Source organism: Pristis pectinata, chromosome 18 (assembly GCF_009764475.1).
Source record: "Pristis pectinata isolate sPriPec2 chromosome 18, sPriPec2.1.pri, whole genome shotgun sequence".
Taxonomy (NCBI): Eukaryota; Metazoa; Chordata; class Chondrichthyes; order Rhinopristiformes; family Pristidae; genus Pristis; species Pristis pectinata.
Genome location: NC_067422.1, coordinates 15,286,345 through 15,300,745, shown reverse-complemented (window position 1 = coordinate 15,300,745; position 14,401 = coordinate 15,286,345). Strand labels below are relative to the sequence as shown.

Here is a 14,401-nt window from a genome sequence, read left to right as displayed (position 1 = left end):
AAAATTGAATAATGCATCACATACACATCAACAAGTTAATGCATCCTCACTAGGTAGCAAAAAAAACTTTGCTTTATTTCACTAAAGTTGAAAATTAAATAATCAACTTCCTGTGCATGGAAACAGTGCTGGTAATCAATGGTAAGTTTCCACTTACAACTCTTTACATGTGGAAGTATGTACTCAAGAACTTGATCTTGTGGAAACATTTTTTTTTACAAACAGAACATGAGCACCATGTGACAACTGAATAGTACAGGAGTGCAGAATTATGTATCATGAGCAGGAAGTCATTGGCTATTAACTCTCACTCGGGGTTCCAGAGAAGAGTTTCATTTAAGCTGTTATTTATAGAGAAAATCGTTAAGCCATAAAATGCACTGTCAGAACAAGAAGTGTTATTTCTTTTTGAAAAGGGAAGAAAAAATTGAAGTGACTGGGTTTGATAGTTCTTTCAGAATGCACCAGTCGGGCACGGTAGTCTGAAATGACAAGTCAAATTCTGCACAGCATTTAAAAGCAGTATTTAAGTACTCCACGTAACCAAAAAACTCATTGTCCAACTTTGGAATGCATAAATGCAATAATTTCTCCCTCAGCACATTATTTTGCCAAAGGTGCAACCAACAGTTTCCCAGCTTTCTCATAGGAATTGTCCATTTTCAAAATTACATCCATAAGTTTGAGAATCAAAAACACAAAGCAATACAGTAACATATATGAAAGAAGATATTTACTTCATCAATTGCTCATGAATATAGTTGGGAATCAAGATTATCACATTGGTTTCTCATGTAAATCAGGCATCCGGTTGCTCATCTGTCTTTCCAACTATAATGTAGATTTGTTATTCTAGCTTTACATCACTTTGTAATATTTACATTATGTTACGTATTAAGCATGCCTTAATCTCCTGGTAACATGCCTAAGTTCATGATTATTTTTCTCTTTTTGTTGAGAACCAAAGCTTGTAGGATTCCTCATTCAATTTCTTCAGCAACTTGTCACTCCTTGAACTTCCACTCTTGTCGACACATCGGACAATGCTGCTGTACCTGCTGAGAATTCAGCCATTTCAGGATACAGTGCATGTGAAAGCAATGAGAGCACTGGCCCCAAACCAATGGGCAGTCATCTCCTGGAACCTTACCTGAAAATCAAATATGTCTGTCAGAGACTGTGTGAACATTTTCCAGCAACAGATTGCAAAACAAAATCATTTGTACACATTAGAATAGTAATACTTATATTTAAAGGTTTTCAGCTTGACTTCATATCAAAAAAAAATCAAATCTTTATAGTCAACTGCTAAAACTGATACCATGCAAGGCCCAGTTTCTAGTCCAAGCCCAACTATTTCCAAGCTTTTCAAACAATACAAATGAAAGAAACTGAAATCTGTTCTGTATCACTAAATAGAGATTCTACTGTATTTTAGCATCACCATTTGAACATCTACAAGAATAGTCACTTAAATGATGTAGAAGGAAAACTAAGCTACTTTATATTTAAAAGGTGGCAATAATTTCTGGACTACTCTCACTATCACACTGAGTAAAGAAAAAGGAAGTTAGTACAAATTAATGCGTGGCTGGAGAGATGGTGCAGAAGGGGAGGCTTTAGGTTCTTGGTGCACTTGGACAAGTTTAGGGAAGGGAGCATCTGTGCCAGCCAGAGAGATGGCACCTGAAGTGGATTGAGACCAATATCCTTGCAGGCAGGTTTGCTATTACTCTTTGCAAGAGTTTAAATTAGCTTGGTAGCAGGATAGGAAATATAGGGAAGGTTTAAATTAGCTCAGCAGGGGGATTATCAGCAGAGAAATGGCAGATGAAGTTTAACTCAGCCAAGCACAAGGTGTTGCACTTTGGGAGATCAAATGTAAAGGGACAGTACACTGTTAATGGCAAGACCCTTAACAGTGTTGATGTACAGAGGGATCTTGGGATCCAAGTCCATAGTTCCCTGAAAGTGACTGCACAGGTTGATAGGGTGGTAAAGGCGGCAATATAGCATGCTGGCCTTTATTAGTTGAGGCACTGAGTTCAAGAATTGGGAAGTTATGTAGCAGCTTTATAAAACTCTTGTTAGGCTGCATCTGGAGTATTGCATTCAATTCTGGTCACCCCCTTATAGGAAGGATGTGGAGGCTTTGGAGAGGGAGCAGAAGAGGTTTACCAGGATGCTGCCTGGATTAAAGGGCAAGTGCTATAAGGAGAGGTTAGACAAACTTGCATTGTTTTCTCTGGAGTGGCAGAGGCTGAGGGGAGATGTAGACAGCCAGTATCTTTTCCCTAGGATCGAAATATCTAATACTCGAGGGCATGCATTTAAGGTGAGAGGAGACAAGTTCAAAGGAGATGTGCGGGGCAAGTTTTTGAAATATACACAGAGAGTGGTGGGTGCCTGGAATGCGCAGCCAGGATGCTAGAGGAGGCAAGTTCGATAGAGGCGTTTAAGAGGCTCTTAGATAGGCATATGAATGTGCAGAGAATGGAGGAATATGGACATTGTGTAGGCAGAAGGTATTAGTTTAGTTAGGCATTTAATTACCAGGTTAATTAGTTCGGCACAACAACGTGGACCGAAGGATCTGTTCCTGTGCTGTACTGTTCAATGTTCTGTGGTCTATGATTAGAAGATGAGAACACATTCAAAAGAGAAAGAAAAATGGAGGACGGAAAATTAGCGACAGTTTGAAAGGCAGAGCAAACAATGGTTGGAAAATATAATCTGGCTGTGCTTAATGGTATACACTTAAATGCTATGAGTATAATGAATAAGGCAGATATGATGAAGGTACACACAGGGACATGGAAGTGTGATGTATCAGCTGCTACTGGATTAAAGAGGAACAGGAATAGCAACTTAACAGTTTTGGTTACAGGATTTTCAGACAAAATAGGAGAGATTAAAAAGGAGGAATAGTGATACTTACAGCAGAACAGAGAATATATTTTAGGATCATCAAATAAAGCTCTTTAATACTGTTGGAGTTATCATACAGACTTCCAAACAGTTTGATAGAGATAGTAGAGTGAATTTGTAGATGTACTTCTGAAAAACATAAATACTCTTGGGCAGTAAGAGTAAGGATTTCAATTACACTAATGTTAATGAGGGTGCAGTTGAGTAGAAGGGTATGTGGGGCACAGATTTTTCAAAATTGCATTTTGGAGAATGTCTTTAACCAGAATGTTGCAAACACAAAAAGGCTGGTTGGGGTGGGGGCAGGTAACAATTCTGGATTTAGTTTTCCAGAATGAAGTTGGGCAAGTGCAAAGACATTTTGATGTATGACAATTCAATTAGATTTAGTTTATCTGTGGAAAAGAACAAAAGACAAAATAGGAGCAAAGTGAGGGGCAAGGCCAGTTTTACAAAGCTCATAAGTGATTCAATGAATGTGGTCTGAAACCAGCTTCTTGAATATAAATCAGTCCCAAAATCAGGGTGGTGGTTTGGGGGATCTGGGATAAATATGTTGTCACAAAGCAAACGGTTGTAATTGAAAATCAAAGAACTACAAATCTGAAATAAAAACAAATGGTGGAAAGATTCAACAGGTCAGGCAGGATTCTGTGGAGAGAGAAGCAGAGTTAACATTTCAGGTCAATAATCCTCCATGAGAGCTGGATAAGTAAGAATGCCAGAAAGTTCCAGAGAGCAGGAGGAGTGGAGGAAACATGGAGAATATGTGTGATAGAGTGGAGATATTATGTTGTCCAGGTGACATTAAGTTTTTAGTGCTGTGTGGTTAATAGATGAATGAGGACAATTAGAGAATTAAAAAAAAACAAAATATACTGCAACTATGAGATAAAACACAGCAGTTATTGGAAATCTGAAACAAAAAAGAATGCCAGAACTGCCTAACAGATCAGGCAGCATCTGCAGAGAGAGAAAAATTGAGTTAAAGTGAAAAATTTTATATCAGAAATGGTCAGTTCTGACACAAACAGAAAAAGCTGGTTATCAGAAATTGTCGAATTCATATTGAGTCCTAATCACTACATCTTGCCTTGACATAAGAAATGGAAGCAGGAGTATGCTACTGGGCTCCTGGTTTGCTCTTCTATCTCCACCAACGATTCCCCTTTCACAATACATTTCTGTGCAACTGCAGGAGATATAACACTTTCCCTTTTAACTCATTCCTCTCATCATCCAAAGACCCAAACAGTCCTTCCAGGAAAAGCTGAATTTCACCTATACTTCTTCCAATCTAGTGTATTGCATTTGGAGTTCACAATGTGGTCTCCTCTGCATGGGAGAAAGAAAATGTGTATTGGATGACCGCTTTGCAGAACACCTTCATTCAGTCTGCAAAAGGACCCCGAGATTTCAGTTGCCAGTCACTTTAATTCTCCATCCCACTCCTCCTCTGGCCTCTGTCTTTGGCCTCAGACACTGGTTCAATGAAGCCTAACGTAAACTGGAGGAACAACACATTATCTTCCACCCAGGAATGTTGCAACCCTCAGAACTTGGGTTCAAAAATGTCAGATAACCAGCTTTTCCTGTTTGTGTCAGAACTGAGCAACTCTGATACAAGATCATCGAATGTAAATCAGTTTCTCTCTCCCAAAAACAGTCTGGTCTGCTGGGTACTTCCAGCTTTCTTGCGTTTCAGGTTTCTGGCAATTGCTGTGGCTAGCCTCTTACTGCACCAGCCTATTCTTTTTTTCTCCCTGCAATTGTCCTTATCTGTCTATTAACTGGACAGATCTTTACAGATTATGTCACTTGAACAACTATGATCTCCACTCTGTCACATTCTCCTTGTTCTCTTCATCCTTTCCTCTAACATGAACTTAAAACACATGTATCTTCCAACTTCTAATTCTCATGGAAGGTCAATGACCTGCAAAATTAATTCATAGAACCATAGAACAGTACAGCACAATACAGGCCCTTCGGCCCACCATGTTGCACCGACCTTTAAACCACGCCTAAGACAATCTAACCCCTTCCTCCCACATATCCCTCTATCTTAAATTCCTCCATATGCTTATCTAACAATCTCTTGAACTCGACCAACATACCTGCCTCCACCACCACCCCAGGCAGCACATTCCATGCACCAACCACTCTCTGGGTGAAAAACCTCCCTCTGATATCTCCCTTGAACTTCCCACCCATTACTTTAAAGCCATGCCCTTTTGTATTGATATTTGGTGCCCTGGGAAAGAGGCGCTGGCTGTCCATCTATCTATTCCTCTTCATATTTTGTATACCTCTATCATATCCTCCTTCTCTCCAAAGAGTAAAGCCCTAGCTCCCTTAGTCTCTCCTCATAATCCTTACTCTCCAATCCAGGCAGCATCCTGGTAAATCTCCTTTGCACCCTTTCCAACACTTCCACATCCTTCTTATAATGAGGCAACCAGAACTGGACACAGTACTCCAAGTGTGGTCTCACCAGAATTTTGTAGAGCTGCATCATTACCTCGCGGCTCTTAAACTCGATCCCACGACTTATGAAAGCTAACATCCCATAAGCTTTCTTAACTACCCTATCTGTGAGGCAACTTTCAGTGATCTGTGGATATGAACCCACAGATCCCTCTGCTCCTCCACAATACCCAGAATCCTGCCATTAACCTTGTATTCCGCCTTGGAGTTTGTCCTTCCAAAGTGTACCACTTCACTCTTCTCCGGATTGAACTCCATCTGCCACTTCTCAGCCCAGCTCTGCATCCTATCAATATCCCTCTGCAAGCTTCGACAGTCCTCCACACTATCCACAACACCACCAACCTTTGTGTCATCTGCAAATTTGCCAACCCACCCTTCTACCCCCTCATCCAAGTAATTACTAAATATCACAAAAAGTAGAGGTCCCAGAACCAATCCTTGTGGGACACCACTAGTCACAGCCCTCCAATCTGAATGCACTCCCTCCACCACAACCCTCTGCTTTCTACAGGCAAGATAGTTCTGAATCCACACAGCCAAACCTCCCTGGATCCCATGCCCTCTGACCTTCTGAAGAAGCCTACCATGTGGAACCTTGTCAAACGCCTTACTAAAATCCATATAGACCGCATCTACTACACTACCCTCATCAATCTTCCTGGTCACCTCCTCAAAGAACCCTATCAGGTTTGTGAGACATGATCTTCCCTTCACAAAGCCATGCTGGCTGTCCCTATTCAGTCCATGATTCTCTAAATGCTCATAGATCAGATCTCTTAGAATCCTTTCCAAAAGCTTGCCCACCACACTACCCAGAATTCTGCTTCTCTCTTCTGCTGCTTGACCTGCTGAGTGTTTCCAATACTTTGTTTTCACTTCAGAAAATGGATGGATCTACTAAATCTAGAGCCCACCAGATGACATCCTTCATGGGGCAAAAAGGAACTTTTGGTTAGACACCAAGAGAATACTACTGAAAGCCTAGAAGAATATAGAAGGTGAAATTAAAAGGAAAATCAGCAAAGAGAGGGCATAAAAAGCGACTGGCAAGTACAATCAAGGAAAATCCATATTTAGTTTATAAATATATAAGGAGCAAGAAGATAACCAAAGAAAGGGTAGGGCATATTAGGGACCAAAAAGATATGAAGACAGAGGACACAAGCAAGCTTCTTAATGATTACTTTACAAAGAGCTTCACAAAGGAGGAGCATGAAATCAATGTTGAAGGGGAAAGAGTGTGAGATAAACATAATGAGTGCCATAACCAACAAGTCTACAAGCTGAGAAGAGGGTGGTGGGATTCAGTAAACAACCTTTTGTGCTATTTTTTCATTATTATGAATATCATTCTCATATTTGTGTTTTGCATATTTGCATTCAAAATTGTATTATAATCTGAATAGTGCACAATCCTGCAAATTTTAAGAAAGCTCCATAATCATTTCTGATGTATTTTGTTTTTGCAAACCTTAGTCTCACAAGTGAAAAGGGCCTTAGATTTGTGAGGCATCTTGTGTTCAACTTCTATACAAAATTCATAACTGTGGCAAATCCTTCCAGTGTTTTACAAACTGAATGTTTGTATAAAATGTGGAACAATGTGAAGTCATTGGCCTTGGTAGAAAAAAACTGAATGACAGATTATTTTTTTTAAATGGTGAAACATTAAAAAGTGTTGCTATTTAGAAGGACCTGACTGCTCTTGTGTATGAATCAATAATTAATATGCAGTTTCAGCAAATAATCAAGAATGCAAACTGTATGCCCATCTTTATTACAAGATTTGAATACATGTGTATAGACATCTTACTCTAATTATTTACAGCTTTAGTGGGATAGGCATCTGGATTATTATGTATAGACCTGGTCTCCCTACCCTAAACCGGATAAACCTGTAATTGAGGGAGTGCAGTTTATAAAGTTCACCAGATTGATTCCTGGGTTGTCAGATTTGTCACTTAAGAGAGATTGCTCTGAATAGGCCTTTACTCTAAACACAAAGAAACTGAAAATACAAACAATCTGCTGGAGGAACTCAGCGGGTCAAGCACCATCTGTGGGGAAAAGGAACTGTCGTCGTTTCAAGTCGAAACCCTGCATCAGATTTCTTCTCCCCGGCAGATGCTGCTCGGCCCGCTGAGTTCCTCCAGCAGATTGTTTGTTCCTCCAGATCCCAGCATCTGCAGTCTCTTGTGTCTCCAAGAAACTGAAAATGTTGAAAATCCGAAATAAAAGCAGAAGATACTGGAAACATTTAACAGGCCGGGCAGCATCTGTGGAGAGAGAAACAGAGTCAACGATTCAGGCCGATGACTTGCAATCTGAACAGGAAAAGAAAACAAGTCTGTGTTCTAAATTGCAGGCGAGCGGGGGAAGAGAACGAAGAATGTCTGGTAATAGGATGGAGACCAAGGGACAACATCGTTGTTGGAGTAAGTGATGGTCTGAATCTTCTTAATCTAACAACTTCACCAGGGTCAGGGCGGCGGACCAAGAGCAATGGGCAATAAAGGCTTTGCAGAGTGTGTCCGCCTCTTGCAAATAAAACAAAACCTACTCACAGTCTGGACAGCAGCCATTAAACGCCGTCCGGCAAATGCCACAATTCTCATCGTTCGCCACCCAAAACCAAGTGGCGATGGCGTTCCAGCGCTTCACCTTCACCCGCATGGCGGCGACCGAGGCCGGAACTAAAAACCGGGGACCGGTGAAAGATGGGCGCGGCGGACCAGGGAGTCGGAGACACCGGGCGCTTCAACCGTTGGTTCTCACTCAACAGTCGGGTTTGGACACGCAACCGCTGTGTTGTACGGTGACGTTGATCTCTTAAAAACAACCTTTTATAAACTAACAGGGAAAATTATGTTCTTTATAGCGCTACTGAGGGAGTTTTTGGTCGGTTTCATTTCTTCTTCGCCGCTTGATTGGGTGATGAGCGCCTCTCCCTGATTGGCGGGTCCATGCTCTGTTGGCTGGAGGGGGGTCACTGAGAGCAGGGCAGGAAGTTGCTGAACCAGCTGCCAGCACTATGGGTGTGTCTCCTTCGTTCAACGTTGAGTTTATTAAAAAGAAGTCATATGCACAAGTACATGTATGCAAAGGTGCAATGAAAAGCTTGCTTGCAGCAGCAGCAGCAGCAGCAGCATCATCACAGGCACACAGCATTGGAGACATAATATTCACAAGAAAAGCAAATTATACAAGAAAAAACACAATTAGAACAAAAAAAACAAAGTCCATTGTAGTGCAAAGTGGTCATAGTGTTGCTATACTGAGGTAGTGATTAAGGTTGTGTTTCATCACTTAGTTTAAATGCTGAATTGTAATTACACCTCTCATCCTTTTGGCACGGTTAGCGTAACGCTTTACAGCGCCAGCGACCTATGTTCAAATCCGGCCACTGTCTGTAAGGAGTTTGTACGTTCTCCCCGTGTCTGCGTGGGTTTCCTCTGGGTGCTCCAGTTTCCTCTCATTCCAAAGATGTACAGGTTAGGAAGTTGTGGGCATACTATGTTGGTGCCGGAAGCGTGACGACACTTGCAGGCTGTTCACTATGCAAAAAGACGTATTTCACTGTGTGTTTCGATGTACATGTGACTAATAAAGATATCTTAAGTGAAGATACAAGTACAAAACAACATTGTTTTAATTTTATCTTATTTATGGTATTGCATTATTTTACAGACCGCCTGTGCTTAGAGTTATAGAGCACAGAAACTGGCCTTTTGGCCCAACTTGTCCATGCCGACCTGAGCTAGTCCCATTTTCCTGTATTTGGCCCATATCCCTGTAAACCTCCCCTATCCATGTACCTGTCTAAGTGTCTATTAAATGTTGTAATTGTACATTCCTCTACCACTTCCTCTGGCAGTTCGTTCCATAAACCCACCATCCTCTCTGTGAAAGGCCTGTCCCTCAGATCCCCTTTAAATCTCTCCCTTCTCACCATAAACCTATATGCTTTAGTTTTAGACTCCCCTACTTTGGGAAAAAGGCTGTGACAATCCACTTTTTCTTAGCCTTTCTATAAGGTCACATCTCAACCTCCTATACTCCAAGGAAAACTGCCCCATCCTATCCAGTCTCTCCTTAAAGCTCAAGTTGTCCAGTCCCGGTAACATCCTTGTGAATCTTTTCTGCATCCTTTACAGCTTAATGACATCCTTCTTATGGCTAGGCAACCAGAACTGCACACAGTACACAAGTTGAGTTTCAAGTCAAGTTTATTATCATGTGCACAAGTACGGTGAGGTACAGGTACAATGAAAAACTTGCTTGTAGCAGTGTCACAGGCATGTAGGTTCAGACAACACGTAAAATATAAATTATATATAAATTATACAAGACAGTGAAGAGAAAAAAAGACTGTAAAGCAAGACGTTAGTGCAAAACAAAAACATCCCATCAGAGACAAGTCCATAGTGGTGCATGAGGTGGTCTGTAGATCTCGATTGCTGAGGTATGGATAGTGTTGTGCGGGTTGTTTCATGAACCTGATCAGGATCGGTCCAAGTACAGTCTCACCAACGTCTTATACAGCTATAACAAAACGTCCCAACTCTTGTACTCAGTGTCCTGACTGATGAAGGCAACCACATGAAATGCTTTCTTCACCACAGAAGAAGTCTATGGAAACAATTTTAATTATGAAATATTAAATGCTTGTGGCCACTGAAGCCAAAAGAGAACATGGTGGAGCTAGCATGAGTATTTTGCTCAATGACTTGCAAACAGAATGGATAATTCATGGAAATTTTCTGATTTCTGAAAATATGGAAACTCTCAGCAGGAAATGAAGGGTTCCAGGCCTGAAATGCGAATTCAGTTTCTCTTTCCACAGATGTTGTGTGATAATGCATAGTGTTTCCAGCATTTTCTGTTTTTATTTCAGATCACCAGCATTTGCTGTTATTTTGGTTTCTATTTACTGCTTTATATAATAGCCATGCCTCAGTAATAGTGTTCTCATTTTCAGGGCTTAAGTTCCAGTTGAGAGACTTGAACGCAATCTAGATATAGTTCATTATAGTACAGAATGAGGACATAGAATGGTAACAGCTCAGAAGGAGTTCATTTAGCCAATTGTATCCACGCCAGCTCTCTACCAGGATAACTCTCTTGTTTCGCCATCACCCCTTCTTCCTAGCCTTGCGATTATTTCTTCACTATATACTTATCTGATTTTTATTTTTCCCCATGAAAGCTGCATTGGAACTTGTCTCCACCAGATGTGCAGGCTTTGCATTCTAGATTCCAGCCACAAAGAGTCATAAAACAAGTTTTTCCTTATGCCATTCTTCGTTCTCTTCGCCTTTATTTTATACCTGTGCCTTTGTTCCTCGACCCCTCCACCAAGGGGAACAACGTCCCAGTCTCCATTCTGTTTAAACTCCTTTATATTTATATTGTCTCCCCTTAGCCTTCTCCAAAGAAAGTAGTTCCAGCCTCTCGAATCCTTGAAACCATAGATCCACATCTCAGAAACCATTCTAAATCTTTTCTGAACCCTCTCCAATATCTTCACTTTCTGTAATGTAGTGATCAGAATTGAAAACAATACTCCAGCTGAAGCGCGTCCAATGTTTTATAAAGGTTCGGTATAACTTAACTGTTTTTATTCTCAGTGTCTCTGTTAATAAAATCCAAGAATTGTGTATGGCTTATTAACCACTTTCTCAATCGTCCTTCCACTTTCAATGATCTGTTTCCCACCAGGTCTTCTGCTCCTGCACCCCTTTTAGAACAATATTCTTTATTCAATATTGACCATCCTCATTTTACCTACCAAAATACATCCCTTCATGTATCTGAACTTGTCTCTGCCCAGTTCACCAGTTTATGTATATTCTGCTGCAATCTATCACTATACTCTTCGCTGTTTATATTACTATAAATCTGACAGGGGTGCAAGTTTTGTGTCATCTGCAAATTTAGAAATGGGCTTGTTCTCCAAGTCTAGGTCATTAATATGGATCAATAAAAACAATGGCTCCAACACCAATCCCTGGATAACACCACCATTTGCCTTCCTCCAGTCCAAAAAACAACCATTGACCCTCTGTTGTCCATCTTGGGAATTTTGGAGAAACAAAGGACTGCAGATGCTGGAATCTAGATGAAAAAAACTATGATGCTGGAGGAACTCAGCAGGACAGGCAGTGCCTGTGAAGAAAAGCAGGTGTCCTGAAGAAGGGTCCTGACCTGAAACGTTGACTGCCTGCTTTTCTCCATACATGCTGCCTGGCCTGCTTAGTAAATTTTGTGTCCATGCGAACAATATTTTGCGCTACTTTCTTCAACTTTGCCGATAATCCTATTTATTAAAAGCCTTCTGAAAGTCCAAGTCACTCTTAATAATTCTGTTACCTCATCAAAAAACTCTATTTAATTGGTTTAAAACAATTTGACATTAACAAATCCATAATGGCTTGCCTTAATTAATCCATTTTACTCCAGGTGCTTATTAATCCTGCTCTAGAACTTTGTTTCTAAAACCTTTCCCATGATCAAAGTTAAACTAAATGGCCTGCAGTTGCTGGGCTTATCCTTATTCCCCTTTTCATGCAGGAGGGTAACATTTGCTATTCTCCAAAACTCTGACACCACCCTTGTATCTCCAAAGAGAATTGAAGGATTATGTTCAGTGTCCTGCGGTTTACTCCTGACTCTCCCTCAAAATCCTAGGTTCCATCTGATCCAGTCCTGGTGATACAAATACTTTAAGTTTAGCCAACTTTTCTAATATCTCCATGTTATCAACTTTAACCATATCCACTGTCTCAACTATTTTCTCCTTCACTATTACTTTGGAAGCACCCTCTTCCCTACTGAAGTCTGATGCAACATACTCATTCAATACCTAAACAGTGCCCTCAGCATACGTGTGTAAGTTTCTATTTTGTCCTTAATGGCCCCACCCTTTTAATATTTTTATGGCTATGGAACACTTTGGGATTTCCATTTATGTTAGCATACATTTTCTCTACCTCTCTTACTTTAATTTTCACTTCCCCTCTGATTGTTTTCTAATCATTCTCACTGGCATTTATAACATAGCCTCTTTTGCGTTATTGTCTTCTGTACCTCTTTCGCCATCCACGGAGCTTTGCATTGGTTTGTTCTTCCTTTGCCCTTCATGGGAGTGTGCCTCAATTGCATCCAAACCATCTTTTCTTAAAGGCAACCCATGTTCTATTACGTAAGGACACAAGACATTGCAGACGCTGGAATCTGGAGCAACGCACAAATAGATGTTGCCTGACCTCCTGAGTTCCTCCAGCATTTTCTGTGTTGCTCCATGTTCTGCCACAGTTTACCTGTCTACTTTTGGTTCCAAATTACCTAGCATCCCATTGAAATTGGCCTTCCTCCAATTTATTATTTTTAATTAAGATTACCACTTGCTGGTCTTCAAGAAGTGGGGTATAAGGGAAATAATGATGTTCCATTTGGCTTGTATGCTATTAATACCAACTAAGTTATCTATTATGCTCAGCAGCATTTATATTTTTATTGAGCCATTTGTACGCCAAGGTTTATGAGAATAGCTGAGAGAATGGAATGTAAAATTGGATGATGTGTGGAAGAGGTTGGAAATGGAGAGGGGACAGGAAAGTATAGTTGCAAAGGTAAGCAAAAGTGTTTGTCTATGTTTTTGGTAATGTGGAAGATCTACATTTTAACTCTTGTTCCATTAAGGTACTGAAACAAATAAACATTAAGAGTTGAGAGGACACTAATGATTTTCTTGCTGGCAGACGGAACGAAATTGGATATTAGTTGTATAACAGGGTTTACTGGTCGCCATGTCACAATAATTATAAAGTGATGGAAATGTGTGGAATATTGGCACATTTTCATACTTGTACTTGTTTCAGTACTATTACTCCCACTTCTATAGGTTATGAGGTCAACAGGCCAATCAGAGGTTATAGTGAAGTGCAATAGTGAGGGACTGCTACAACATCAGAGGCATCATCTTTCAGATGAGATGCTAACAGAGCATCTGTGTGTTTAGATGGATGTAAAAGAGCCTATGGTACTATTCAGATGATTAGGGGAGCGTTCAAACATTCAACCCTCAAACAACACCACCAAACAGTTGATATAATTTGTTCCTTTGCTTATGGAATCTCAAAATATGCAAATTATATGGCATTTTAGCCTACCCTGCCAGTGTAGCCACACTTTAAAAAAATATCATTTATTGAAGTCATTCAACAGACAGCAGTAAAAGATGTGGAGAATTAAGTATTGTTGGATGAACAAGCTATTTTCTCATTTAGTTACTGAGACAAAATAATGATTTCTGATATACACTTAAGGATTTGAATCTAACTGCTTTAAAACAGTTGTCTTTGTTTCAAATTTCAGAAGGTGGTGCCTGTGACACAAGATGTAATTACACCTTGACAGATTTACGTAGAAAACATCCATTATAAGTATGGACCTCAGAATCTTGATGGGAACTGACAGTTCTCTTATTTTCATTATTCTATTTTCTTTTCACTTTGAGAATGAGAAAATGTGAACAGTAAAGCCTTTTATTATGTATATTTTTAATAGCTGTTAAATCTTTCTCTTATTTAATCATCCTTGTGAAATAAAATGCTGGTGGCAGAGGGAAAGATGAACCTTACCTTTTGACAACAGGTGAATGAACAGTAAAGAACTGAAACCAAACACAAATTTAAATATGTTGTCATATTTAACACTCTGTTTAAGAGTAAAATAAAAATGTTTGATCATTCTGTCCTTTCCTTTTTTGTTGAGTATTTTTGGTGTAATTTTGCAGGAGACATTGATAAACAATTGTGTTTCAGGATCCTATCCATCAAGTAACAAATGAAGAATGAAAAAAAAACGTGCTAATAAGAATAAAATGGTTAAGTAAGAAATATTTACAAAAATTAAAAAAGGATGGTGGTATGGCTTTGCCTAATTTTAGATTTTATTATTGGGCAATTAATATTAGATACTT

General features: G+C 39.9%; 1 protein-coding gene across 1 annotated transcript; it reads right to left on the bottom strand.

Annotated features, from left to right (window-relative positions):
- Positions 1–132: 132 nt before the first annotated feature.
- Positions 133–8,481, bottom strand: anapc11 (APC11 anaphase promoting complex subunit 11 homolog (yeast)). Its single transcript, XM_052033267.1, has 2 exons — positions 7,983–8,481; positions 133–1,150 (listed from the first exon to the last, which is right to left on the bottom strand). Exons 1-2 carry the CDS (start codon positions 8,089–8,091, stop codon positions 1,005–1,007), a joined length of 255 nt encoding a protein of 84 aa, XP_051889227.1. The 5' UTR covers positions 8,092–8,481; the 3' UTR covers positions 133–1,004.
- Between the last annotated feature and the right edge of the window lie 5,920 nt (positions 8,482–14,401).